Source organism: Mustela putorius, unplaced genomic scaffold (assembly GCF_011764305.1).
Source record: "Mustela putorius furo isolate JIRA1106 unplaced genomic scaffold, ASM1176430v1.1 tig00537293_pilon_pilon_pilon, whole genome shotgun sequence".
In the NCBI taxonomy this organism is placed as follows: Eukaryota; Metazoa; Chordata; class Mammalia; order Carnivora; family Mustelidae; genus Mustela; species Mustela putorius.
The window spans coordinates 2,406,887-2,432,215 of NW_025422431.1; the positions used below are offsets into that span (position 1 = coordinate 2,406,887).

General features: G+C 45.4%; 2 protein-coding genes across 4 annotated transcripts; both read left to right on the forward strand.

Annotated features, from left to right (window-relative positions):
- The first annotated feature begins 789 nt into the window (after nt 1-789).
- PPM1G (protein phosphatase, Mg2+/Mn2+ dependent 1G) lies at nt 790-21,151 on the forward strand. Of its 2 annotated transcripts, none has more exons than XM_013062970.2 (10): nt 790-1,135; nt 15,667-15,736; nt 16,234-16,319; nt 16,643-16,775; nt 17,460-17,875; nt 18,585-18,719; nt 19,060-19,294; nt 19,689-19,818; nt 20,087-20,225; nt 20,542-21,151. In XM_013062970.2, the coding sequence occupies exons 1-10, from the start codon at nt 1,016-1,018 to the stop codon at nt 20,746-20,748; spliced, it is 1,671 nt and encodes a 556-aa protein (XP_012918424.1). In that variant the 5' UTR covers nt 790-1,015; the 3' UTR covers nt 20,749-21,151. The 2 variants fall into 2 exon arrangements, with proteins under 2 accessions (XP_012918424.1, XP_004765484.1); XM_004765427.3 differs by having other exon boundaries at nt 792-1,135; nt 20,123-20,225.
- Nucleotides 21,152-21,738: 587 nt separating this feature from the next.
- Nucleotides 21,739-25,234, forward strand: ZNF513 (zinc finger protein 513). Of its 2 annotated transcripts, none has more exons than XM_004765418.3 (4): nt 21,739-21,975; nt 22,226-22,387; nt 23,385-23,972; nt 24,064-25,234. In XM_004765418.3, the coding sequence occupies exons 1-4, from the start codon at nt 21,921-21,923 to the stop codon at nt 24,888-24,890; spliced, it is 1,632 nt and encodes a 543-aa protein (XP_004765475.1). In that variant the 5' UTR covers nt 21,739-21,920; the 3' UTR covers nt 24,891-25,234. The 2 variants fall into 2 exon arrangements, with proteins under 2 accessions (XP_004765475.1, XP_004765474.2); XM_004765417.3 differs by lacking the exon at nt 21,739-21,975 and adding an exon at nt 21,999-22,101.
- Nucleotides 25,235-25,329: the final 95 nt, after the last annotated feature.

Sequence of the window (25,329 nt, forward strand, 5' to 3'; positions counted from 1 at the left end):
TAAGCCGCTGCCTTCAGGTCAGGTCATGATCTCGGGGTCCTGCGATCGAGTCCGCATCAGGCTCTCTGCTCAGTCTACTTGTGATGTCAAATAAATAAATAAATAAATCTTTAAAACATAAAATAAAATCGCTTTCCAACGAGGCCAGCCAGCTTCCTCCAAAATCCTGCTAAATTCAGTTGACATTCTTTTCTCACCCCTGCAACCTTGTAACATTATTCTCTTCTCCGAGGCATAAAGCACTTCTGGGGCATCCAGAGAACGTCCAGCAACAGCTAGTCCTCCTCTCCTTTGATTTCTTCTCACCCAACAGAGACTGTGCCAAATATTTCTGTATTGTATTAACTCGAATGATGTTACAGATTGAAGTTTTCATTTCCTTTAGTCAGAAAAAGACTCTCCTAAGGCCAGGCCAGGCATTTCATGCGCTCGGAACAAATACTAGGTTAACTTGAATAGAGCCGAATTGGGCGGGTTTGCGGAGCCTGAACGCGCGGTGGGGAGAGGGGACGGATGCCCGGGAGGATGGATCGGGAGGGCTGGGTGCCACACAAAAGAGCTACGACAAACACGCAAGAGGCCGGAGTACGGGGGCGAAGGCAGGGCGGAGTAGCGAGGGACTGCTGGTGGACAGCTACGGATGGCAAGCCCCTCGCCGGGCCGCGGGAGGATAGCCGCTGCCGTTGGTGGGCGTGACCGCGCCAGTCTCGCGGGAGCGGCGGTTGGGCGGGCCGTTGTCCCCGCGGGCGGGGCGAGTTGCTAAGGAAATGACTACCCGCAGCGCCGCGCCGCCGCGCCGGCCGGGCGGGGTCTGGAGCGGCGCCGTTTCCGCTTCCGCTCCCTCTCTGCTCCCGTCCCGTTACCGCCTCCTCGCTGGCCTCGCGCCTTTCACCGGCACCTTGTGTCGGCCGTGCAGCCGGGCCCGCTCCTGCCACGCGCGCGCCCCCGGGGCTCCGGCTCCGGCACGGGTCGCGCCCCGGTCGCCTGCCCCTGAGGCCGCCGGCCAGCCGCCGCCATGGGTGCCTACCTCTCCCAGCCCAACACAGTGAAGTGCTCCGGGGACGGGGTCGGCGCCTCGCGCCTGCCGCTGCCCTACGGCTTCTCCGCCATGCAGGGCTGGCGCGTCTCCATGGAGGTGAGGCGGGAGAGGCCCAGAGGCGGGCCGCTGCAGGGCGGGAACCTGACGGTGAAAGGGAGCGGGGTGGGGGGGGATGGGGTCATCCCCCGGGAAGGGTCCGTATCAGAAGCCTGCAGCTGCAGCTGCGGCGGCAGTTTGACCGGCGGCAGCGAGAGTGGGCCCGGGCCCGAGAGGGAACTACCGGTGCTTGGGAACCGTGTGTCGGTGGCCGGTTTGGCGGCGAGAGCTCGGCCATGTGGGGAGAGGCACCTTCCGCCCACTGACCGCCCTCTCCCAGTGCCTTCGCGCCATCCTCTCCTGCCAGCCCAGCCCTCCAGGCTCATAAACGGTGTGAGGTGTAGTGTGGGAGTGAAGATGAAACGAGGGACTGTTTATCCATTTACTTTTGCGAGGATGAGGAGAATAGACGGGCATGACTACTTTTTTTTTTTTCTTTTTCTTCCTTAAATGTGTGCTGTGAGAGGCCTCTTTGGACGAGGAGTTTGACAGTGAAAGAATCCTGGGCGAGCAGTCTGTTTCAAATTCTTAAACACCTAGTTGCTTGGCTCTGGACACCGAATGTTAATTTCAGAGGCTTGACCTGCCCTCCGGGAATTGTCAGTCGTTTGTATTCTCATCAGGGCCTTTTACGACCTTTGGAAAACTTCAGTAGTGTCGATCTGCCGTTATCACTCCTTTTTTTAATATGCTTGGTATTTTTTCCTCGGAATTTTTCAAAGACTTAATTCGCAATTGTCATTTGCCTGTGCTTGTTGGGGTTTATAGTTTCCTTGATTTGCACTCATTCCATCATAACTTACAAAGAACTGATTTTTTTTTTCTTTTTTAAAAAACTTCTTCTGGATAAAAGAAAAAGGGAAAATTTCTGGATAGAAAGAAGTAGAATTGGGCAAAATGGATGTGAAAGTACAAGGGAGAATAGGGGAAACCATGCAGGGAAAAAAGGGAGAAAGACGTGTGTAAGACATGTCTTTGTGAAGAGTGTTGTGAGATCTAAGAAGAAGGGCCAGGGAAATGCTCTTAATTATTTCTGGGATTAAGGGTTGATCTTCTTACTAGGTGGGCTTCAGGTAACAGCCTAATACTACTGTCTCCCTGGGGAATTTCTTCAAATCCCTGACTCCTCCCTGTGGTTGGCTCTGGAATGACAGTATAAACTTAAATAGTTTGTTCTTAGATTCAAATTTTATACCCATGATGACTTTAAACTGTTCTGTCATTAGGTATAGCATTTCAAGAATGAGGGGAATCCTATAGCTCATCTCATCTAGTTTGGCTCCCTCATTTTATAGCGGGGAAATGGAGGCCCAGAAAGGTTAGGACACTTGAGCCTTGGTGGAAAGAATCTGTGGGATGAAGTTGTTCGAGAGACAGTTGCTGAACACTGTTATCATAGTGTGTCAACCTGAAGTATAGCATTCATATTTCAGTGGGGTGCTCAGTATTGAGCTTACTGGGTGTTTGGTAAATGTAATTGAGTGTTGGAAATATCTGGATTGAGCTTCAAAAGAAAAACCTTAATAATGGGCTGGGCTTTGGGTTAGTTGCTAGTTTGGAGATTTCATTTCTATGGCATTTTCTGTTAGTATTGTAAGATTTGAGGTGACTCATCTCACAGTAAGGCTTATCCTTCAGGTTTCTCATTCCTTATTTTCTAGTTTCTTCTCTGCTGTGGTTTTTCTAGGGTTTTTGTTTGTTTTATTTTGTTTTGTTTTTTGGTACTTTTCTTTCTAGTTTTCTTTAGTGAGTTGTTTGGATATTTAGTTTTCCAAGTTGTTTGCCTGGTGATTCTGTTCTGTTTGCTTCTCTGCGGGGTATTTCCCTTTATTTTTGGTTTCTCCTTTGGTAATTAGAAAATGACCCCCCCCCCCATCAGCAGCTGTTTGGTTTGTAGAAATCTTGTTAGAATATTTCTTAGATCCTCATCTTCCTCCTGAGAGGTAACCAGTTTGGGTTTTAAAATCTTCCTGTTATGCTCTTTCTCAATTTACCTTTGTTTGAATGGTTATCTTTAATCAAATCCTCTTGAAGTCCTGCCTGGGATCCTTTTCTGCTGCATCAGTACTTTTCCTTCTGGCTTTGTTTCCTTTCTCTACAAACTATAACATACTCTCCTTGCTATGGCAAGACCATAACTATGACTTGTAGGCTCTTGAGTGAATCTTACCTTTTAAGAAAGTATACACACCTGTTCCTCTTAATCCTTAGGACTCAATCCCACCTATTTATTAAGTCTGTTGACCTTATTTGCTTGGTCCTAATGATTCCTTTGAGGTAAGTTTGTGTCAAAAGACATTACAGAGGTTGCTAAAATCCTAATTGTTGCATAGATTCAGCCTTAGTACTATTTTACCCCTTCTCTTGAGGCAAGGATGGCAACTATCAATAGCTGGCATTTTATACTTTCTGCCTCTCCAGCCCCTCTTGCTGTGGAACCAGGGTGTTTTGAGGAGGGGTAAACAAAATACTACAGTTGATGTTCCCTTCCCTTCTTCCTTCTCCATGGTTTGGAGGGACCCTCAAGCTGGTTGAGGTGTGTATTTTGTGGGTTAACAGGTAGGTTGTGGAAGCGTGCCTGAGAAATATATATGGAAAGGCTCAGAGTTTTTGGTGGCTAATGAGAAGTCCAATCTGAAAATAGTTTTAGTTGATGTAGTCTTAAAGGGACATGGATACTTTTAGTTTTGGGTTATGAGTTTCTCTGGAAGTGATAAAACTGCTTTCTTTGGGGAGTTAGTTTCTTTTTGTTTTTTTAATTCTGTGAATTATATTTGCCTTCTTTAAAAGGCAGTATCAGTACCAAGAGTATAATTTTGAGTAGGCTAGCTGTTTACTGCCATAAGAAGCTGGCTTATTAATGGTCATAAAGGGTCATCTAGAATTGAATGAAGATAATGTTAGGCAGAACATTCTTAAGAGACCTACAGGACAGTTTTAGTCATTATGTTAATGGAGCAGAATATAAAATGGGATATACTACAAGCATTGTGTGGGGTTCCCCTTAAAAGAGGGTATCTGAAGGCTGAAGAACATTTTTTGTCCGATCCTCAGATTAATGCCTCATCTCTATGTCTTAAAGCACTTTTTACTTACTGAACCAGATCAGAATTCCTTTGTCCAGGATGCAGTTAAGCAACTTCTATAAAAGCGCATTCTTTTCATTTGATTAGCATGCAGTACCTATTCACAATTCAGAAATAGTATGAAATGATATGAGATGTATATCCATGAATATGGAGAAATTGTTTTCTATTTTACTATTCCTTTATAAGTTCTTACACAAATGGAAGTTAAAATCAGAACTTATTCTGTAAGATTTCAAGAATATTTTACATAAATTATTTCTATTGCCCAATCCTATAGCAGATGTTGCTACTGCTTCTCCATCCTGACCCTCTATTGGGTTATATCATCTTGGAATTGTACTTTGAGAGGTAAGGTAAGGAACTGTACTTTGAATTTGAGTATAGAAGTTTCACAGATCTGATCAGTAGTTCTTGCCATAGTAAGCGGTTTTTTAAAATTATTTATTTATTTTTAAAGAGAGAGAGATCACAAGTAGGCAGAGAAGTGGGCAGAGAGAAAGAGGGGAAGCAGGCTCCCTGCTGTGCAGAGAGCCTGATGTGGGGCTCGATCCCAGGACCCTGAGATCATGACCTGAGCCTAAGGGAGAGGTTTAACCCACTGAGCCACCCAGGCGCGCCTGTAAGCTGTTTTAAAATTATGCTGTCTGAAAGCATAAATCTTTAGAACTTATCTTAAGGCATCGCTAATATATAATGACATGCTTTAAACTGAGTACTGAGTTCAGAGGAGTTGTTTTCTGTTTCCCTTTAGATCCTGTCCAGAGATGGAGTCTATCAACTTTTAATCACATATAGTACCTAAAAATGTATATACAGATTTCTTACTAAACAATTTTGAGATATAGTTCATATACCATATCCATTTAAAGCATACATTTCAGTGGCTAAAATACTCAGAGTTGTACAGCCATCACCACTATAGTTTTAGAACTGTTTTATCACTGAAGAAAAAAACCTATAACCATTACCAGTCACTCTGTACCTCCCCTCCTCTAACCCCTTGCAACCACCAATTTATATTATATCTGTATGGATTTGCCTATCTTTAACATTTTATAAAAATGTCACCTTTTATGTCTGCCTTCTTTTACTAAACAATATTTTTCTTTTTTTTTTTTTTTTTAAGATTTTATTTGTTTGAGAGAGAGCATGACAGGGACCCCCCCGCCACGTTGGTTTCGATCCCAGGACCCCGAAATCATAACATATGCTGAAGGCAGGGCTTAACTAACTGAGCCACCCAGGCTCCCATCTAAACAGTAGTTCTAAGAGTCACCATGAATTCTTTTAGATGGCTGAATAGTATTCCATTTTTTTTTTTTTTTTTTAGATTTTATTTATTTATTTGACAGACAGAAATCACAAGTAGTCAGAGAGGCAGACAGAGAGGGTGGGGGAAGCAGGCTCCCCGCCAAGCAGAGAGCCCGATGTGGGGCTGGATCTCAGGACCCTGAGACCACAACCCGAGCCGAAGGCAGAGAGGCTTTAACCCACTGAGCCACCCAGGCGCCCATAGTATTCCATTTTATGGCTATTTTGTTTATCCATTCATCAGTTAATGGATATTTAGATTTCCACATTTTGGCCATGATGAATAATGATGCTAAGAACGTCCATTTATAAATTTTTATGTGGAAATAAGTTTTTATTTCTCTTGAATATGTTGTAGGAGTGGAATTGCTGGGTCATATAGTAACTCCATGTTTAACATTTTGAGGAGCTACCTAACTGTTTTTCAAAGTGGTCTTACCATTTTGATTCTTACCAGCAATATATGAGGGTGTCAGTTTCTCTACAGCCTCCCCTTTTTATTATAGCCATTTTAGTGGGTGTGAAATGGTAGCTCACTGTGGTTTTTTTTTTTTTTTAATTTAAATTTTTTATTTATTTGTCAGAGAGAGAGAGAGAAAGCACAAGCAGGCAGAGTGGCTGGCAAAGGCAGAGAGAAGCAGGCTCCTTGCTCAGCAGGGAGCCTGATGTGGGACTCGATCCCAGGACTCTAGGACTCTGGGATCATGAGGGATGATGACCCGAGCTGACGGCAGCAGCTAACCAACTGAGCCACCCAGGCATTCCCTCACTGTGGTTTTGATTGTATTTCCTTGGTGCCTTATGTTTCACCATCTTTTCTTGAGTTAATTGCCACTTACAGATCTTTGAAGAAATGTCTGTTTGGATCTTTTGTCTGTTTGTATTGGGTTGTCTCCCCCCCCCCTTTTTTGTCTTTTTATTGAGATGTAAGGGTTTTTTATATATTTTGGATAAAAGTCCTTTATCAGATATGATTTACAAATATTTTCACCTATTCTGTGGGGTACCTTTTTGCTTTCTTGTCCTTTGAAGCACAAAGATTTTGAATTTTGTTGAAGTCCAGTTTCTCTATTAAGAGTTTTATAGTTTTAGCTCTCATAGCCATTGTGGGTTAATTTTTGTGAATGGTGTAAGAAAGAGCTCCAATTTCATACTTTCACATGTGGATATCTACTTGTCCCAAAACCATTTGTTAAAAAGCCTATTCCCACTCACAAATTATCTTGGCATCATTGTTAAGATCATTTGACTATAAATAATGAGGGTTTATTTCTGGACTCCTTCCATTCCCATTGATCTGTGTACTTACGGCTCTGCTAGTACCACACTGTCTTGGTTACCATTAGCTTTGTGGTAAGTTTTGAAATTAGGAAGTGTGAGTTTTCCAGCTTTGTTCTTTTTCTTATTTCTCCTTTTCTGGGTCCCTTGCATTTCCATATGAATTTAGGATCAGCTTGTCAATTTCTGTGCAAAAGGCACTTGGAATTTTGATAGGGATTGTGCTGAATCTGTAGATCTAGTTGAGTGTTGCTATCTTTAACAATACTAAGTCTGTAGTTTTCTTGTGATGTCTTTGGTTTAAGTATCAGGATAATATTGGCCTCAGAATCATTTGGGAAGTGTTGCTTCCTCTTCTATACATTGGAAGAGTTTGTGAAGAATTGGTATTATTCTCTTTAAAATGCTTGGTAAAACTTACCATTGAAGCCATCTGAGACAGGTCTTTTCTTTATGGGAGGTTGTATGTGTGTGTATGTTTTATTTTATGTTAAGTTGTGGTAAAATACACATAACATAAAATCTTCCATCTTCACCATTTTGAAATCTACAGTTCGGTGCATTCATACTGTTGGGCGACCAATTGCCAGAAATATTTTCATCTTGCAGAATTGAAACCCTATACCAGTTAAACAGCTCTCCATTCTGCCTGCCCTCTGCCCCTACCCCCTGGCAACCATTCTATTTCCTATTTCTATGAATTTGACTACCGCAAGGTAACTCCTAGAAAGACACATTTGTCATTTAGTGACTGGCTTCTTTCACTTAGCATAGTATTCTCAAGGTTCATCCATGTTATAGCATGTGTCAGAATTTCCTTCCTTTTTAAGGCTGAATAGTATCCATTGTATGACTATACCACATTTTATTTACCCATTCATCTGTTGATGGACTCTTAGGTTGTTTCTTCCTTTTGTGTATTGTGGATAAAGTTGCTGTGAACACGGGTATAAAAATATATCTTCAAGACCCTGCTCCTAAGTCCGAGACTGAGGTGTCTGCTGAGGGCCCACTTTCTGGTTCATAGATGTCTGCCTTCTAGTTCTATTTTCAAGACAAGGGAGCTATTTGAAGTCGCTTTTATAAGGGCACAATCTCACTCATAACCTAATTACTTCCCAAACACCCACCTCCAAATATGTCATGTTGGGGATTACATTTCAACATATGAATATTGGGAGACACAAAATATTCTATAGCATTGAGGTAATACATGCATGTAATTTTAAAAGATAGTAATACATGACTTTTTAAAATAAAAAATATAGTTCCTTCCCAACCACCTTCAAACTTTTTGTCTTGGTTTATAAAGATTTAGATAAGTTTATGTATATAAATATAAATGGTTGATCATCCAGTAACACAGGAACATTTGTGAATGTATTTATAATCTTAGGAGATTGACATCAGGCAGGATAACCAGGATTTTATTAAAATAGATCCATTGGTTGCCTAGAAGATCTGAAGGTTCTGTATGATACGTGATTTTAAGTAAGGCAAGGCCTAAGGTCCCTGACTCAGGTGACCTATGTGTTCTGAGTCATGTCCTTCAGACTATCAGCTGTTAGTGTGTTACGATACATGTCTAGGTTTAGGATAGGAAATGAGAGAGGAGGCATCTGTAAGGTATTTGTCCTGAGGCAGCTGGAAACTCACCATCATAAACAAACATGGAGTCCTACTATATTGCAGAACATAGTTTTAGGCCCCAAAGCTGTAAAGAAGTTTTTTCTGGTTTACGATAGAGTTTTGGACCTAAGACTCTTTCCCTCATGGAATGCTGGATAGCAATACAAGACAGTATATGCTGAGTAACCATATTATTGGTAGAGACAGTAAATATTAAAAGAGTTTGGAGAGAGGAATGATCATAGAGTTTTGGTGTGATCGAGAAAAACTCCTTTTTTTTTTTTTAAAGATTTATTTATTTATTTGACAGAGATCACAAGTAGGCAGGCAGGCAGAGAGAAGGGGAAGCAGACTCCCTGCTGAGAGAGCCTGATGCGGGGCTCCATCCCAGGACGCTGAGATCATGACTTGAACCGATGGCAGAGGCTTTAACCCACTGAGCCACCCAGGCACACTGAGAAAGAATTCTTGGAGATGGTGAGACTAACTGGACCTTAAGGAGAGAGTATAAATGGGGACAAAAGGAGAGGAGGAAAGAGGAAGGAGAAGAATGAGAATGAGAAGGATATCGGAGGGAGGGATATGAGGAAGGACTCGTGAGGCCTGCTTTCTACTCTGCTGGGGTGACGTGGTCAGTGTTGAGTGGAGTAGTTTCTTTTGGGGAATGGTATGAAAATTAAGAGATTAGTTTATAGAGATGGGTAGGAATGATGATTGAGTGCTTTAAATTGCCTGTAAGTTGTGTGGAATTAATTTTTTTTTTTTTTAGATTTCATTTATTGATTTGACAGACAGAGATCACAGGGAGGCAAAGAGGCAGGCAGAGAAAGGAGGAAGCAGGCTCCCCGCTGAGGAAAGAGCCCGATATGGGGCTTGATCCCAGGACCCTGGGACCATGACCCGAGCCGAAGGCAGAGGCTTTAACCCACTGAGCCACCCAGGTGCCCCTGTGTGGAATTAATCTTATATCCAGTAGAATTCATGGAAGTTTTTAGCAATAAAGTGTTATATTGGGAAGGATAATCTGGCATCTGAATGTATGTAGGCTGGATTACAGGGGCAGAGAGTAGAAACAGGAAGGAGATAAAATGCTAGTAAGAGTAAAGTAATCCAGGAACAAAGTTATAAGGGAAAAGTTAGTAGGACTTGGTGATTGGATGGTAGAAGAGACCCAGAAAGTAAAGGTAAACTGATACTAAGTGTTGCCTGGGAAAGTTAAGATTCCAAGATTAGAAATAAGACCTACAGGGGAAGTTCTGATTTTTTTTGAAGACTGCTGAGTTTCTATTTACATATGTTAAGTTTGAAATGAAGGGACATCCTGTAGAAACAGGCGACTGGAACTTCACAGAGCCCAAGAGAACTTTCAAGAAAGCTGACATGGTTTTCACTATTTAATTATGTACAGTATTTGGGAAAAAATGAAGCCTGCCAAATGGCTATTTGGGTTGCTATCACAGTTATTGCCTGCTCTGTGAAGTAAAATCTCGAAGGAAAAGATTTTGAGATTAGAAGTTTAAGAGGAAAATAAATCTAAAAAAAAAAAAGAGATGATTTTAACCAGTTTCCAATAAATGGTTTAATACAGGTTTTGTTGAATAAAAAGAAGAAAAGAGGAGCAACAATGCTTTGGAGGCAAAAATGAAGGAGAGGTTGGGTAAACCGGTAGAGAAATTTTGAGGTAGAATAGAGACGATGAGGTAGTTCTTGAAATATGACCTTGATCTAAGTAAAGTAAGAGGTTAGCTCATCTGCTAAGAGTGAAAGAAGAGCATTGAGAACTTGAACAATGTGGGAAAGGTTTGTGACTGACTGGTGAATATATTTAAGCACCAATGCAGAACACGTGAGAAAAATGCTGAATGGGATTAGGGTGCACAATCAACATGAGTTCATGACATTTTATAACTAGCAGTACTTAGTGGCTCTGATTCAGGGGCAAAGAAAGCAGTTGGTCGGGTTATACGAGGTTGGATGAGTTTTTCTAGATTGCTAAGAGACAGTGTTGAAATACTTGGCTCTGGCTCAGAAAGGTCAAGAGAGAAAGAAAAGCAAGGGTAAAGGTAGGTAGGCTCTGAACAGAGATGCAAAGGGGGAAACTAAAGTGCTTAGAGAGGGTAGAACAGTTCCAAATCAGAAAATAGATGAGGGCCTTACCAGAAGTGAAAGAAAAGGTAGTGTGAAGTAGTTCTAAGAACTGAGACCTCAAGATAGAAGATGAATCTTTATAGTAGGCATTCCTCTTTGAGAATAAGAATAGGGAAGAAAAATGTGAGGTAGAATCTGTTACCAGAACAGAATATACATTTGCTGAATTCCCACTTACAAGGAGTTTTACGTATTTTGCAACTATTGCATCACAATACTTCTGTGGTGATAAGGGTAAATATGGTAGCTATTCCTGTTCCATATTATAGGAGAGAAAATGGAGGCACACCAAGAGGTAGCTGGCCAGAAATCCTGCAGTATATCATAGCATGGCCACTTGAGGGCAGTTCATAGGTTCATTTTGTCATCATTATCATTCAAACCAGAACAATATGGCATATTGTACAAAAAGTTATAAAGTAAAAAAAAATAGAAAAAAATTATTACGCCATTCTTATTCTCGACCCAGACTTCTCTACCCAGACTTCTAGGAAATATATATAGGTGCTTTTATTTTTTTCTCCTTTTATCACTTAATATATTGTGAACCTATTTCCAAATGAACACATTCATTTCATTTTTAAAAATATTTTTTATTTTTTTAAAGATTTTATTTATTTGAGAGAGGCAGGACGGGTGAGGGGAGCATGAGCAGGTGGAGTGACAGAGGGAGAGAGAGAAATTCCCCATAGAGCAGGGAGCCTTGATCCCAAGACCCTGAGATCATGACCTGAGCTGAAGGCAGACTTGTTTAACCAACTGAGCCACCCAGGCATCCCCTACATGCTCATTTTTAATAGTTGCGTTCTGTTGGAGGGATGTATCCCTTGTAATTTAATTTTTTCATGGAAATTAGGGTGTTCATAATTGTTCTTTAGTATAAATAATGCTATAGTGATCTTTTTTTTTTTAAGATTTTATTTATTTATTTGAAACAGAGAGAGGGAGAGACAGCGAGAGAGGGAACACAAGCAGGGGGAGTGGGAGAGGGAGAAAGCAGGCTTCCTACTGAGCAGGGAGCCCAATGTTGGGCTTGATTCCAGTCATGACCTGAGCTGAAGGTAGACACCTAACTGACTGAGCCACCCAGGCACCACTATGGTGATCATTTTTTTTTTAAGATTTTATTTATTTATTTGATAGAGATCACAAGTAGGCAGAGAGGCAGGCAGAGAGAGAGGAGGAAGCAGGCTCCCTGCAGAGCAGTTAGCCCGATGTGGGGCTCAATCCTAGGACCCTGGGATCATGACCTAAGCTGAAGGCAGAGGCTTTAACCCACTGAGCCACCCAGGCGCCCCTATAGTGACCATTCTTATATGTATCCTTGTACCCTTTTCTTATTACTCTTCCATAAAATAAACTTTTGGAAGTCCAGTTACTAAATCAAAGGGCATGTGCATTTGAAATTTTGATATATTACCAAATTGTGTTCCAGGCAGGCTATACTAATTTATATTCTTGTTGGTCAGGATATGAGGATGTGTTTTTACTTCACTCTTATTACCCTTGGTTATTATTAATCTTCATTATTCTAATTTGCACAAAAGATATTTCCTTGTTTTTAATCACTTTTCTGTTTTTTCAAAAGTTCATATGAAGCTAGATCTGCTTCACATCACATGCTTTTGTGAGAAACAGATGAGGAAGTCAAAAAAGATGATTTGAATAGAGGTGTGGGTTCAAACGAGACAGTACAGTTCTGATTTGGAGTGGTACTGCAAGACAGAGAATGATTGTCCTGTTCCATTAGGAAGGAGTGGACAAGTAGACTGCTTTTCCCTCCCCTACAAAAAGTGGAATTAGTTGGACCAGTTTCTCAAATTCTGGTGATACATTGAGTCTTTTAAAAATATTTAATTTACTTTCTGGGCACCTGGGTGGCTAAGTGGGTTGAGCCTCTGCCTTCAGCTCAGGTCATGATCCCAGGATCCTGGGATTGAGTCCCGCATCGGGTTCTCTGCTCGGCAGGGATCCTGCTTCCCCTTTCTCTCTGCCTGCCTCTCTGCCTACTTGTGATCTCTGTCTGTCAAATAAATAAATAAAATCTTTAAAAAATATATTTAATTTACTTTTGAGGAAACTGAACATTCCTATGGCTCATCTCGCTCCTATCTGTCTGCACCCTCTGGTTCCCATCATGGTTTTTCTTTAGTTTTCTGTGTATCCATGTAGTATTGCAGTATGTAAAGACAAATATCTATTCCTGTGCTCCCTCTTCTTACACAAAAGCAGCTTACTAAATATGTTATTCTGTACTTTGCTTTCCTTCTGCACTTTGCTTTCCTTATTTAACAAAATATCTTGGAGCTCTTCCATGGATTTTTTTTTTTTTTAAATGAAAGCAATACTTGTGGAACTCCAGAATTCACTAAAACAATTTTAATTTAATTTTACTTAAATGAGTACAAACATAGAACTGGGCATAAATTCCATGCCAACAAACCACACTACAAAATCGACAGAATTAAAGTCAACATTAATATGACACACTAGGGGCGCCTGGGTGGCTCAGTGGGTTAAGCCGCTGCCTTCGGCTCAGGTCATGATCTCAGAGTCCTGGGATCGAGTCCCGCATCGGGCTCTCTGCTCAGCGGAGAGCCTGCTTCCCTCTCTCTCTGCCTGCCTCTCCATCTACTTGTGATTTCTCTCTGTCAAATAAATAAATAAAATCTTTAAAAAAAAAATAATATGACACACTATTTTGCTGATCACGACTTAGGTAGTGACTGCTGAGGTACAGTTGCTAATGGCTTTAGCAAGCGTGTACCACACTGTGTCCCATGCCAATTCAGTTCCCCTGCCCCTTTTCTGTAATCCCAACTCAGTCCTCTGTTCTGCCTTTCCTTTATTCCATAGCACTATCATGTTTCTATAGGAGTTACAGCATCATGCGATAGGATTTAACTATTTGTTATGTTTATTGTATATATTCCTCGTGAAATGTAACTTTCTTTCTTTTTTTTTTTTTTTAAAGATTATTTATTTATTTGTCAGAGAGAGAGAGAGTGAGAGCGAGCACGAGAGCGAGCATAGGCAGACAGAGTGGAAGGCAGAGTCAGAGGGAGAAGCAGGCTCCCTGCAGAGCAAGGAGCCTGATGTGGGACTCGATCCCAGGACACTGGGATCATGACCTGAGCCGCTGAGCCACCCAGGCGTCCCAGAATGTAACTTTCTTTATGAAGTGCAGGTCTTCATTTTATTCACTGATATATCCCAAACACTCAGAAGTGATCCTGGAACATAATGGGTACTCAAATATTTGGTGAAGGAATAACAAATGAATTCTTAGGCACATAAAGTCTGAGAACCACTGTTAGAGGATGCTGAGGCAATAGATGGTCATAAAGGCAGGCCAAAAGGTGCTGAGAGGAGAGGTAGGTCCAGTAACTCTGGCTCAGCGCGAAGGAAGGCCAGTGTGGCTGGTGGTGGAGTGATTGGAAGAGGGAGAAGACCTTTTTGGTCTACGGTGCTCTCCATGTCCTGGGGATGGGGCTCAGAGGCGATTGCTCAGAACTTTATTAGATAGGCCATTGAGGGCCCTCTGTGGCAGCCCATTAGATTCTGCGACACTTTCTCCTAGAATCAATCAGTGGGAAATACAAAATAGTTATTTTGCATTCTCTCATTTACTACCTTAAAATAGCCTTTATTTTCTAGATTTGTGTAATGAAAGCTTAGTCCTACTGCAGGGACAACAGAAGAACCATTGCGCTGATTTCCTAAGTATTTTTTTTTTTTTTTTAAAGATTTTATTTATCCATTTGACAGACAGATCACAAGTAGACAGAGAGGCAGGCAGAGAGAGAGAGAGAGGGAAACAGGCTCCCTGCTGAGCAGAGAGCCCGATGCGGGGCTCGATCCCAGGACCCTGAGATCATGACCTGAGCCGAAGGCAGCAGCTTAACCCACTGAGCCACCCAGGCGCCCCTGATTTCCTAAGTATTGATACAGCTAGGAAAGTTTAAATGCCTCAAAGAGGAAGGAGAACCATTAACTTACACAATGATCATCAATCAGAGTAAATAGCTGATTATATTTTTTTTTTGTTTGTAGAAAGTACCTGAAAGGGAGGTGGGGTTGTGTTCCAAGATGGGGCAGAGTAAGCTACAGCACATTCTCGCCTAGGTTCAACATCTTAGGGCCTAGCCTGGAGGTTTGCCTGGGGTGACGGAGTTTTTTTTATTAGAAGAATTTGATCAAGCCCAGCCTTCCAACCATGATGTTGCTGCAGCAGGACCTTTGCAGACTTCTCTTCAGGTGTGCTAATGCCATCAGCGATGAATGATATCTTATTTCCAGCTGGGGGTAGGAGGTGGGAAGGCTAATTACATGAGGCATTGTAAATTCCAGTTAACGAGTACTAAACACAATGTAGCTTAATAACATTATTTGTTGGGAGGATTCTTTTGTAAATATATCCTCTGCCTATCCTGAAGATAACTTACTGAGTTAAGCTTTGAGAGAAGAGAATGATTTGTTTAGATGTTGCTTTGGGGAAGTGGTGGTATAAGTGTATGTGTATATAGTTCTACAAATTTTAGTGCTTTCACTTAGGCATTTTAGGTTTCTCCTAGCAACTTGTCAGGTTGGTAATGCCCTCAGGTCTCTTTTTGCTATCTTCCCTAACATTTTCTTCCTTGAAGTTCTCTGTTTCATAGACTGGGTCTCGAAGTGACTTTAAAGATCCTTTATTCTGGTTCTTCCCATAGTTGCCACAAATCCAAAAGGTCAGGTCTAGAGTTCCAACAGCCAAACATTCTGCCATCTGGACTGAGATCTCCTAGGCCGAGGCTGCTAGACTGCAGAGGTAGTGACCTGATTCATCTCTCTCCCTTCTACCCTCTCTGCTTCCTTTCCTCCCCTCCTTCCCTCCCTTGGCCCTTTTCCTTTCTCCTTTCCCTGTACTTCTTTTCTTATTTTATCATCCCATTTTCCTTTCTTATTTCTAGGCCATGTAGGTCAGCTAGGGAAGGGTTAGTGAGATTAAGGCGTGAAGGCGATCCTTACGACTTGAGGTGCACAAGGAAGAACATCCTTTGACCTTGAGAAATGCTAATTATGCTCTCTTTTTCCTAGGATGCGCACAACTGTATTCCTGAGTTGGACAGTGAGACAGCCATGTTTTCTGTCTATGATGGACATGGAGGTAACTTTTGCAGATCATATTGGTGACATTCTTGAACACCAGTTCCAGACTTTTGGGGGCAAGAACAGGTTCTCAGTAGTTCTTTTCCCTTCCAAGGTTCTGGTCCTCAGATACCATTTCCTTCCCAGTGCTGTTTTTCTCTATTCTGCCATTCTGTTTTCATAACAGGATATTGTATTAGTTTATAATCTGACCAGGCCTTGTTTTAACCCAGAAAGCCTCTTCCTGTATTAGAATTTATTTATTTTTTTTTCCCACTGAGAACTAAGTATATATATGAGAAAAGACAAAAGGTATATTACCATAGTCCTGAAGAGTTGATGGTGACATCCATTTTCTGGCTCAGAACTTCCTAAACAGTTATCTTTCAGATAGGTTTCAGTTGTATGAGATAGTCATTTCCTCAACCCTTGGGGTTCACTCCAGTATGGCATGTAAATACTATATGACTTTGTATGTGAGAAGCAGTGCTCTGGGTGACCTTACCTTTCTTCTAGGGGAGGAAGTTGCCTTGTACTGTGCCAAATACCTTCCTGAGATCATCAAAGATCAGAAGGCCTACAAAGAAGGCAAGCTACAAAAGGTCTGTCTTTTCGTAGTGCTCCTTCTCTACTTCTGTAGGCTTGCCCTTGTTTTCCAGTCCTTGGCTTTTCCTTTCTTACTGTCAGTAAGCTGCTGCTTATTGCATTTCTTAAAGAATTCTATTCCCACTGGGCCTTTTTAGAGCTGCTTCATTATTCTCAGGTCTCTGAACTGTTTTTTATTGATATGTCAGTGTCTCCTTGTATGGTAGATCACGCTGTAATTGGCATGCCATCTTTGTACCCAGGCTGTATATAGGCAATTCATGTTGTACCCACTGTACTTTTTTCTACACTTACCTCATACTATTTGACTTATATACAGGCATTAGAAGATGCCTTCTTGGCTATTGATGCCAAACTGACCACTGAGGAAGTCATTAAGGAGCTGGCACAGATTGCAGGGCGACCCACTGAGGATGAGGATGAAAAAGAAAAAGTAGCTGATGAAGATGATGGTGAGTTTGGCATCCCTTGTTTGAGAGGAAATCAACATTTTAAAGAACTCTTCTTTAATATGTATTATTTATGTGTCAATTATAAGAGAGGATGACTTCTTAGGGACTTGGCGAGTCCTCACATTAAAGAACCCTATGTTCTATGTTCTATACTCCATGAGGTTATGGAAGGAGAAGAATTAACCTTTGACCTAGTGTCCATAATTGTAAGGATTTTTATGTACATTATCTTTTGCCATTGTGACGGGGTCTCTCTGGTTCCTGTTAATGTTTATGTGACCCTTTTTTTAAGACTTGGAACTATCATTAGCCTCAGCGCCAGTCACTAAGCCTGGGCTGTAGGCCTAAAGCTAGCGTTGTGGGCTTCTTGGGTCCTCAGCCATAATGAGGTTTCCAACTTATCAATCAAAAATGAGAATACCGTAACTAGTACTACAGTAACTAGTATTCCTTTGACTAAGAATAGGGTGAGAGACAACGACCAAAGGAAGTCTGTGCAGGCAGATAGTACTTGAGAAGGAAGCAAGGGGGTGTTCTGAGACTTGATAGGAAACTTGATAGGATCCTTGAGTGGGCAGTGGTGGGGAAGTTGAAACTCAGCCTGCAAGGGTTGTGGAAGTGGGAAGGGGGACTGATCCATGAGGAGTCTGGGGTGGGCGTGCTGATTCAGCCTCTTCTCTGCAGTGGACAATGAGGAGGCTGCGCTGCTGCATGAAGAGGCCACCATGACTATTGAAGAGCTACTGACACGCTACGGGCAGAACTGTCACAAGGGTGCTCCCCACAGCAGACCTGGAGCTGGGACAGGCGAGGAGCCAGGGTCCCAGGGCCTCAACGGGGAGGCAGGACCTGAGGACCCATCTAGGGAAACTTCTTCAGAGGAGAATGGCCCCACAGCCAAGGCTCACACCGGCCTTTCCTCCAACTCAGAACGTGGGACTGAGGCAGGACAAGGTGGCGAGCCTGGCACTCCCACTGGTGAGGCTGGGCCTTCCTGCTCTTCAGCCTCTGACAAGCTGCCTCGAGTTGCTAAGTCCAAGTTCTTTGAGGACAGTGAGGATGAGTCAGATGAGGCAGAGGAGGAAGAGGAAGACAGTGAGGTAAGGGCCTGTGGGAGCACACAGATGCTGAATCTGCAGAGAGGGCCTATTTGGTTACCATGCATATCTGTTGGCTCTTTTCCTTCTCTGTTTTTTTTTAACTTTTAATTTTTTAAGTAATTTCTACATCCAACTTGGGGCTTGAACTCACAACTCCCAAGATCAAGAGTTGCATGCTGTCTCAACTAAGCCAGCCAGATACCCCACCTTCTATTTTTAGATCAGCCTCCAAGACCTACTACATTCCAAGGTTTTCTTAAATTCATTATTTCCACCAACATAGGAACTGTCAGCCTTCAGACCTCTTCCTTTGTTGGTACTATAACAAATAGATCTAGTTCTAGCCTTTCAGAGTCTGTCTCAGAGAGAGAACAAGAAGGTGGTGGTGGTTAACTTTGGGTATTTGGGTATTTCCTTCTCTGGGCCACTTATTTTCTGGCTGCGTTGCCTGGAAAGTGCTTCTGGCTGAGAGCCCTGGCCTTTCCTAGGACTTCCTACTCATGAGTATTGAACGCAGCTCAGGATATTAGTTCTACCCATCTAGCTCTCTCCCCTCCCCTAAATTTTTCTGTCATGATCATACAGTTGTATCTTTCAGTGCTTTCAGAATCTTTGTTCAATCAGAGCCTCTTGGTTCTGAGTATGAGTTGGGGGGAGGGGGGCAGGGGGTCATCTCAGTCTCAGCAGCCTGGGATCATCCCTCTGGCAGGAATGCAGTGAGGAAGAGGATGGCTACAGCAGCGAAGAGGCAGAGAATGAGGAAGATGAGGATGACACTGAGGAGGCTGAAGAAGACGAGGAAGAAGAGGAGATGATGGTGCCAGGCATGGAAGGCAAGGAGGAGGTGTGTAGGGAAGGGGAGCACCAAGTCTGTAAAAGCCAAGAGGCAGATGTGATTCCCTGATAGTGATTTCAGGACAGGGAATCTCCTTGCTGCCTTAGTACTGAAGCCCTGGTATGGGGGCATTTATGCTATAAGGGGAACTAGGTCTTTAGGGAACAGTTAGCTCAGAGTAGAAAGCATGCTCTAGTCTTTGGAAAGACTAAATCCATCCCTCTCCTGTTTGTTAGTGCTCTCTTGGTGGTCCCAGTGAGAGGAGAGAGCATAAGCAAATGATCAGGGGCGCACCAATGAGGAGTTTGTGTCCAGAAGCTCCCCTGATGCTCCCTTTCTTCCTCTTAAGCCTGGCTCTGACAGCGGTACCACAGCGGTGGTGGCTCTGATACGAGGGAAGCAGTTGATTGTAGCCAATGCAGGAGACTCTCGTTGTGTGGTGTCCGAGGCTGGCAAAGCTTTGGACATGTCCTATGACCACAAACCGGAGGATGAAGTGGAGCTAGCACGCATCAAGAATGCTGGTGGCAAGGTCACCATGGATGGGCGAGTCAACGGGGGCCTCAACCTCTCCAGAGCCATTGGTAAGGGCCAGGAAAATGTGGGGAAGACTTTGGGGGTCTTATTCTCTTTCCAGACTCCCTGGTAGCAAACTTTAATCTTAATAGGCCCTTGTACCTTTTTCTAAGCCCTTTGGTATCTATGACCTTTGTCTGTAAAATGTCTCCATGAGATAGATATGGTAGCTGTCATATTTGGATGATTAAAAAAAAAAAAAAAACAGGTTAGTGACCTACCTAAGATATAGCAAACTGAAGATAGGGCTGAAACTAGAAAAACTGGAACTCAGTTTTCCATTTACTTAGATTATGGAACTTTGTAAAGAAGGGAAATGAATGGTAATCCTTGACCAGCCTTGAGCACAAGTCTTTGGGGAGTGCTTAAACTGCTCATCAACCAACCATTCCTTTACCTCAGGAGACCACTTCTACAAGAGAAATAAGAACTTGCCACCTGAGGAACAGATGATATCAGCCCTTCCTGACATCAAGGTCTTGACTCTCACTGACGACCACGAATTCATGGTCATTGCCTGTGATGGCATATGGTGAGTACCAGTAGAATGACCTAAAATTCCCTTATTTATGCAGCATTACTTTTCTTGTAGGGCTCTGAGCTGGTTTGGCTTTTTTATCCCTCTAACAGCTACATTCAGCACTTTTCTCAAACAGCCCTAGCATTAGAGCCTAGGCAGGCAGACATCTTGGTGTCAGAACCCCCAAGACTAAGGCAGAGCAAAAGACTGTCCTCCGTAGGTATTTACATTGGTCCTGGGGGCTATCACCTCGGTCTACATTTCCTTTCTTTTGCCTTAGTGGGACTAAAGAAGAATATATTGTTTTTGACCCCAGGAATGTGATGAGCAGCCAGGAAGTTATAGACTTTATTCAATCAAAAATCAGCCAGCGTGATGAAAATGGGGAGCTTCGGTTATTGTCCTCCATAGTGGAAGAGGTGAGTGCCTGGGCAGAGGAGAAAGGGCATCTGGTTTGCATAGCCAAGGTTTGTCTTGTGACCTGAGCTAAGACCAGAGCTGGGAAGTTATCACTAACTACTGACAGATGCTGGTCTAGAAAGTTCCATTTTCCTTCATTTCCCTGACTTATCCTCATGCCTTATGCACTAGCAGGTGGCCTGTTTTGTGACGTCTGTTGCCTCTTCTCCTCCTCCTGCCACCGTCTCAGCAGAGTCAGCCCTCTTCTGGGAGTTTAGGTTCCTAGGAAGGTGTTCAAATCCTGAAGCTGAGCTATCTCCATTGTCCCTTTTGTAGCTGCTGGATCAGTGCCTGGCACCAGACACTTCTGGAGACGGTACAGGGTGTGACAACATGACCTGCATCATTATTTGCTTCAAGCCCCGAAACACAGCAGAGCTTCAGCCAGAGAGTGGCAAGCGGAAACTGGAGGAGGTGCTCTCTTCTGAGGGGGCTGAAGAAAATGGCAACAGTGACAATAAGAAGAAGGCCAAGCGGGACTAATGGTTGTCCAGACCCCTGCCCACCTAGACTGTTTTTTGAGCCCTCTGGACCTGAGACTGAGTTTTGTCTTTTTTCCTTTAGCCTTAGCAGTGGTTATGAGGTGTGCAGGGGAGCTGGGTGGCTTTACTCAGCCCATTCCAAAGAGGGCTCTCCCTCCACACAGCAGCCTGGGAGCCTCTGCTGTCTTCCCCAGCCTCCTCCTTGCTCCTTGGGGCTCATCACCGGTTCTGTGCCTGTGCTCTGTTGTGTTGGAGGGAAGACTGGCGGTTCTGGTTTTTACTCTGTGAACTTTATTTAAGGACATTCTTTTTTATTGGCGGCTCCATGGCCCCCAGCCGCTTGCACCCGCTCTCTGTTGTACACTTTCAATCAACACTTTTTCAGACTAAAGGCCAAAACCCAATTGTGCCAGTGGTGTCCTTTTTTCAATAATGCTCTCCTGCCCGGCCCACCCAGAACTCTCTGGCCCCACATTCGACCTCTTTGGTGGTATCTACCAAGCCCCTCAGCGCACTTGTGTGCCTGTGTGTGCGTGCGTCTGTGTGTCTGTGAGCGCGCATGTGTGCGCGAGCCTGCCTCGCTCGCCAGACCTGTGTGGGACAGAAGGGACCCAGGTATTGCAGTTCCCTGAGCTGCTGGGCAGGCTGGCCTAGCCTCACGGCTCATCCTCAACCTCCTCTGGAATCAGGAATAGTTTACTAGTTCCTTCAGGTAAGGATAAGGACCTGCTGGGCGGCTACTAAGACTGAAAGCAGGGCCATGGCTTCTACTTTCCTCATCCGGCTGGTTTCTATCTCATCTCTGATTGGCTCGCTCGCTTCCTTACGTCACAATCACTTCCTGGTCATGCTGTGGACGTTTTTGCCGCTAATGCTTTCCACGGACTACGCGTCCCGTGTGGCTCTGCGGCAGCGGAAGCGGAAGCGAGGACGGAGGTACCAGCTGGTCTCCGTAGGGGGGGGGTAGGGGGCTCCATGAATGGACGCGGCGGCGGCGGCGGGAGCGGCCTGAGCTGGGCGCCGGGGCCAGGGCCGGGGGCTGCCCGGGGCCCGCGCCGCTGCATGGAGGCGGCCCGCGGGCCCTGAGAAGAAGGGCGGGCGGGCAGGCCGGATTGGGAGGGGCGGGGCCGGGCGGCCGCAGGCCGGAGGCGCGTCGGGCTGGAGCCGGTCACGATGCCCCGAAGGAAGCAGAGCCACCCGCAGCCCGTGAAATGCGAGGGGGTCAAAGGTCAGGGGTCAGGGGCCGCGAGGGGGGAGGAGCGGGGGTGGGGTCAGTGGAGTGGGTGCAGGTCGGGGTGGAGGGGGACTCCTGAGGGATGGGGTGGGCGATCTGGACTCCTAGCTTCCTACCGAGGTACTAAGGGAACCCGAGAGGGTTTGCGAGTTCGGGAAGTACGGGTTTCGAGGGCTAGCTCCCGGGGTGCGGATGATGGGCTCGGTTCCTGAGGGAGAATCTACAAGCCCCCTCCCTTCTTCAGTGGATACCGAAGACTCCCTCGACGAAGGACCCGGGGCCCTCGTATTGGAGAGTGATTTGCTACTAGGCCAGGATCTGGAGTTTGAGGAGGAAGAGGAAGAGGAAGAGGAGGAAGGTGACGGCAACAGCGACCAGCTCATGGGCTTCGAGAGAGACTCTGAAGGTGGGTTTGAGGGACTTGGTTAAGGATTAGTGGCCGCTGGAACTTCAGCCCTTCAAGAGGCGGGTTAGGATTTAGTGCCAGTAAGCAAAACATGAAACAGTGCCACAACCTAGGGATGATTTCAGAATTGAGCTAGATTTTTTTCACTTGCCTAATGGTCCAGTGAGCTCCATCACTTTGTTGAGGTGAAGTTCTGCGGCCTGGTCCAAAGGTGGTATGAATAGGACAGTGCATGAATCACATGGAACAACTGGCTAAAAGTTAATGTCCTTTTTAAATAACCTTGTTCTTCTGCCTAGCACGTTCTTTATATGAAGCTTAAGAGGGTCAGGGAAACAACTTCTTGTTGAAATTAAGTTGTGCCTAATCTGCCTTTCACCTGCAGCATAAACCCTTTTCTATTGAGGTTTTGGTCCCTACCCCCAAGTGTTCTTGAACATTCCTTTTCCCTGTCAATCTTAACATCACCCCATCCTAATTTGGTGCACCATCTACCCACTTATGCCACCTATACAAAGGATGTTTTTGAAAATCATTGGGGGAATCCATGTAAAAGAAAATCTTTTAGGCACATTACTTTGTTTCCACTTCTCTCTAGATTTTGCCTCACTCTTGACATAGTTTTTATTATATAATCAGCTCTATACTAAAAAAGACCTTCCTAATACAGAGCTTAGAATAAGGTCTCAGGCCTCTGCCTTGTGTATTTTCTCTTTAATTTCTTATCTCAAAAACCAGCTAATTAAGTATTGATTCATTTTAACCTGTGGTCCACTGTGAGCCTTTGATCTTTTTCTGTGCAGTGGAATTAGGTACAGCTGTCATCACTAGGTTAGTACAGGCTCAGAAGCAGGTAATTCATATTGAATTTTCAGGATCACTGAAGTGAAGGGTGGGGCCAAGCAAGGGCGAGGGGTGGGGAGACACCACTGAGAAAGCGAATTTGGAGCCTGGTCCTACCCCACACTGATGTCTCTTCTCATGTCTGTCTTGCCAGGAGACTCTCTGGGGGCCAGGCCTGGGCTTCCCTACGGGCTGAGTGATGACGAGTCTGGGGGCGGCCGGCCACTAAGTGCTGAGAGTGAAGTTGAGGAACCAGCCAGGGGTCCAGGGGAGGCCAGGGGTGAGAGGCCAGGCCCAGCCTGCCAGCTGTGTGGGGGGCCGACAGGTGAGGGGCCGTGTTGTGGGGCAGGAGGGCCGGGTGGGGGGCCCCCGCTGCCCCCACGGCTACTGTACTCATGCCGCCTCTGCGCCTTCGTGTCCCACTACTCGAGCCACCTGAAGCGGCACATGCAGACACACAGCGGGGAGAAGCCGTTCCGCTGTGGCCGCTGCCCCTACGCCTCAGCCCAGCTCGTCAACCTGACGCGACATACCCGCACCCACACTGGCGAGAAGCCCTACCGCTGTCCCCACTGCCCCTTTGCCTGCAGCAGCCTGGGCAACCTGAGGCGGCATCAGCGTACCCACGCGGGGCCCCCCACTCCTCCCTGCCCGACCTGTGGCTTCCGCTGCTGTGCTCCACGTCCCACCCGGCCTCCCAGTCCCACAGAGCAGGAGGGGGCAGTGCCCCGGCGACCTGAAGGTAAAAAGCCAGAAACCAAAAGAACCTGGGACATGGGTGGGTGGCCTTAGGGATACTTGAATTCATAGCTCAGGTCTCATTGTCCCCACAGATGCTCTGCTGCTTCCAGATTTGAGCCTCCATGTGCCACCAGGTGGTGCCAGTTTCCTGCCGGACTGTGGGCAGCTGCGGGGTGAAGGGGAGGGCCTCTGTGGGACTGGCTCAGAACCACTGCCAGAGCTGCTGTTCCCTTGGACCTGCCGGAACTGTGGACAGGAGCTGGAGGAGGGCGAGGGTAGTCGGCTGGGAGCTGCCATGTGTGGGCGCTGCATGCGAGGAGAGGCTGGAGGGGGTGCCAGTGGGGGGCCCCAAGGCCCCAGTGACAAAGGCTTTGCCTGTAGCCTCTGCCCCTTTGCCACTCATTATCCCAACCACCTGGCCCGGCATATGAAGACGCACAGTGGCGAGAAGCCCTTTCGCTGTGCCCGCTGTCCCTATGCCTCTGCTCATCTGGATAACCTGAAACGGCACCAGCGCGTCCACACAGGGGAGAAGCCCTACAAGTGCCCCCTCTGCCCCTATGCCTGTGGCAACCTGGCCAACCTCAAGCGTCATGGTCGCATCCACTCTGGGGACAAACCTTTTCGGTGTAGCCTTTGCAACTACAGCTGCAATCAGAGCATGAACCTCAAGCGCCACATGCTGCGGCACACAGGCGAGAAGCCCTTCCGCTGTGCCACCTGCGCCTATACCACAGGCCACTGGGACAACTACAAACGCCACCAGAAGGTGCATGGCCATGGTGGGGCAGGAGGGCCTGGCCTCTCTGCCTCTGAGGGCTGGGCCCCAGCTCACAGCCCCTCCTCTGTGTTGAGCTCTCGGGGTCCGACAGCTTTGAGTGCCGCTGGTAGCCGGGCTCTCCATACGGACTCGCCCTGAACTAGGTCCTTCTCCCTCAGGGCCCTATGGATTAGCCCTGCCTCTCCTGTACGTTTTATACAGATGGACCAGAAGCCACCTCCTACTTCCTCCCCCGCTGGCCAGGGGCTCCACAGACTAACCTAGGCACTATATGGACCAGCTCAGACCCCATGGGCGAGGGGCCCATATGAACCAGGGGGCCTTGCCTTGACTGATGCACTTCATGAGCTCAGTGAGAAGGGCCCTGTGTTCACCTCCACTGCTCCCAGGGGCAGGAGAGGAACTGGCTGGGGGATTGCCCAGCCTCCCACCTGTTTATTTAACTTATTTCAGTGCTTTATAATAAAGGAAACACTAACAAAGCCATGTCTATGCTGAATTGGCAGTGGCAAGCACCTTACCCTTAGTGCAGCAGTCTGTGCTGTGATGGGGGGGGCAGGGGCAGTGAAAGGGAACC

Coding starts and splice junctions, on each gene's coding strand:
- ZNF513 (XM_004765418.3), top strand. CDS start 21,921: ATGCCCCGAAGGAAGCAGAGCCACCCGCAGCCCGTGAAATGCGAGGGG. Junction 21,976..22,225: donor GAAATGCGAGGGGGTCAAAG/GTCAGGGGTCAG, acceptor TCCCTTCTTCAG/TGGATACCGAAGACTCCCTC. Junction 22,388..23,384: donor CTTCGAGAGAGACTCTGAAG/GTGGGTTTGAGG, acceptor CTGTCTTGCCAG/GAGACTCTCTGGGGGCCAGG.
- PPM1G (XM_013062970.2), top strand. CDS start 1,016: ATGGGTGCCTACCTCTCCCAGCCCAACACAGTGAAGTGCTCCGGGGAC. Junction 1,136..15,666: donor GCTGGCGCGTCTCCATGGAG/GTGAGGCGGGAG, acceptor TCTTTTTCCTAG/GATGCGCACAACTGTATTCC. Junction 20,226..20,541: donor TGTCCTCCATAGTGGAAGAG/GTGAGTGCCTGG, acceptor TCCCTTTTGTAG/CTGCTGGATCAGTGCCTGGC.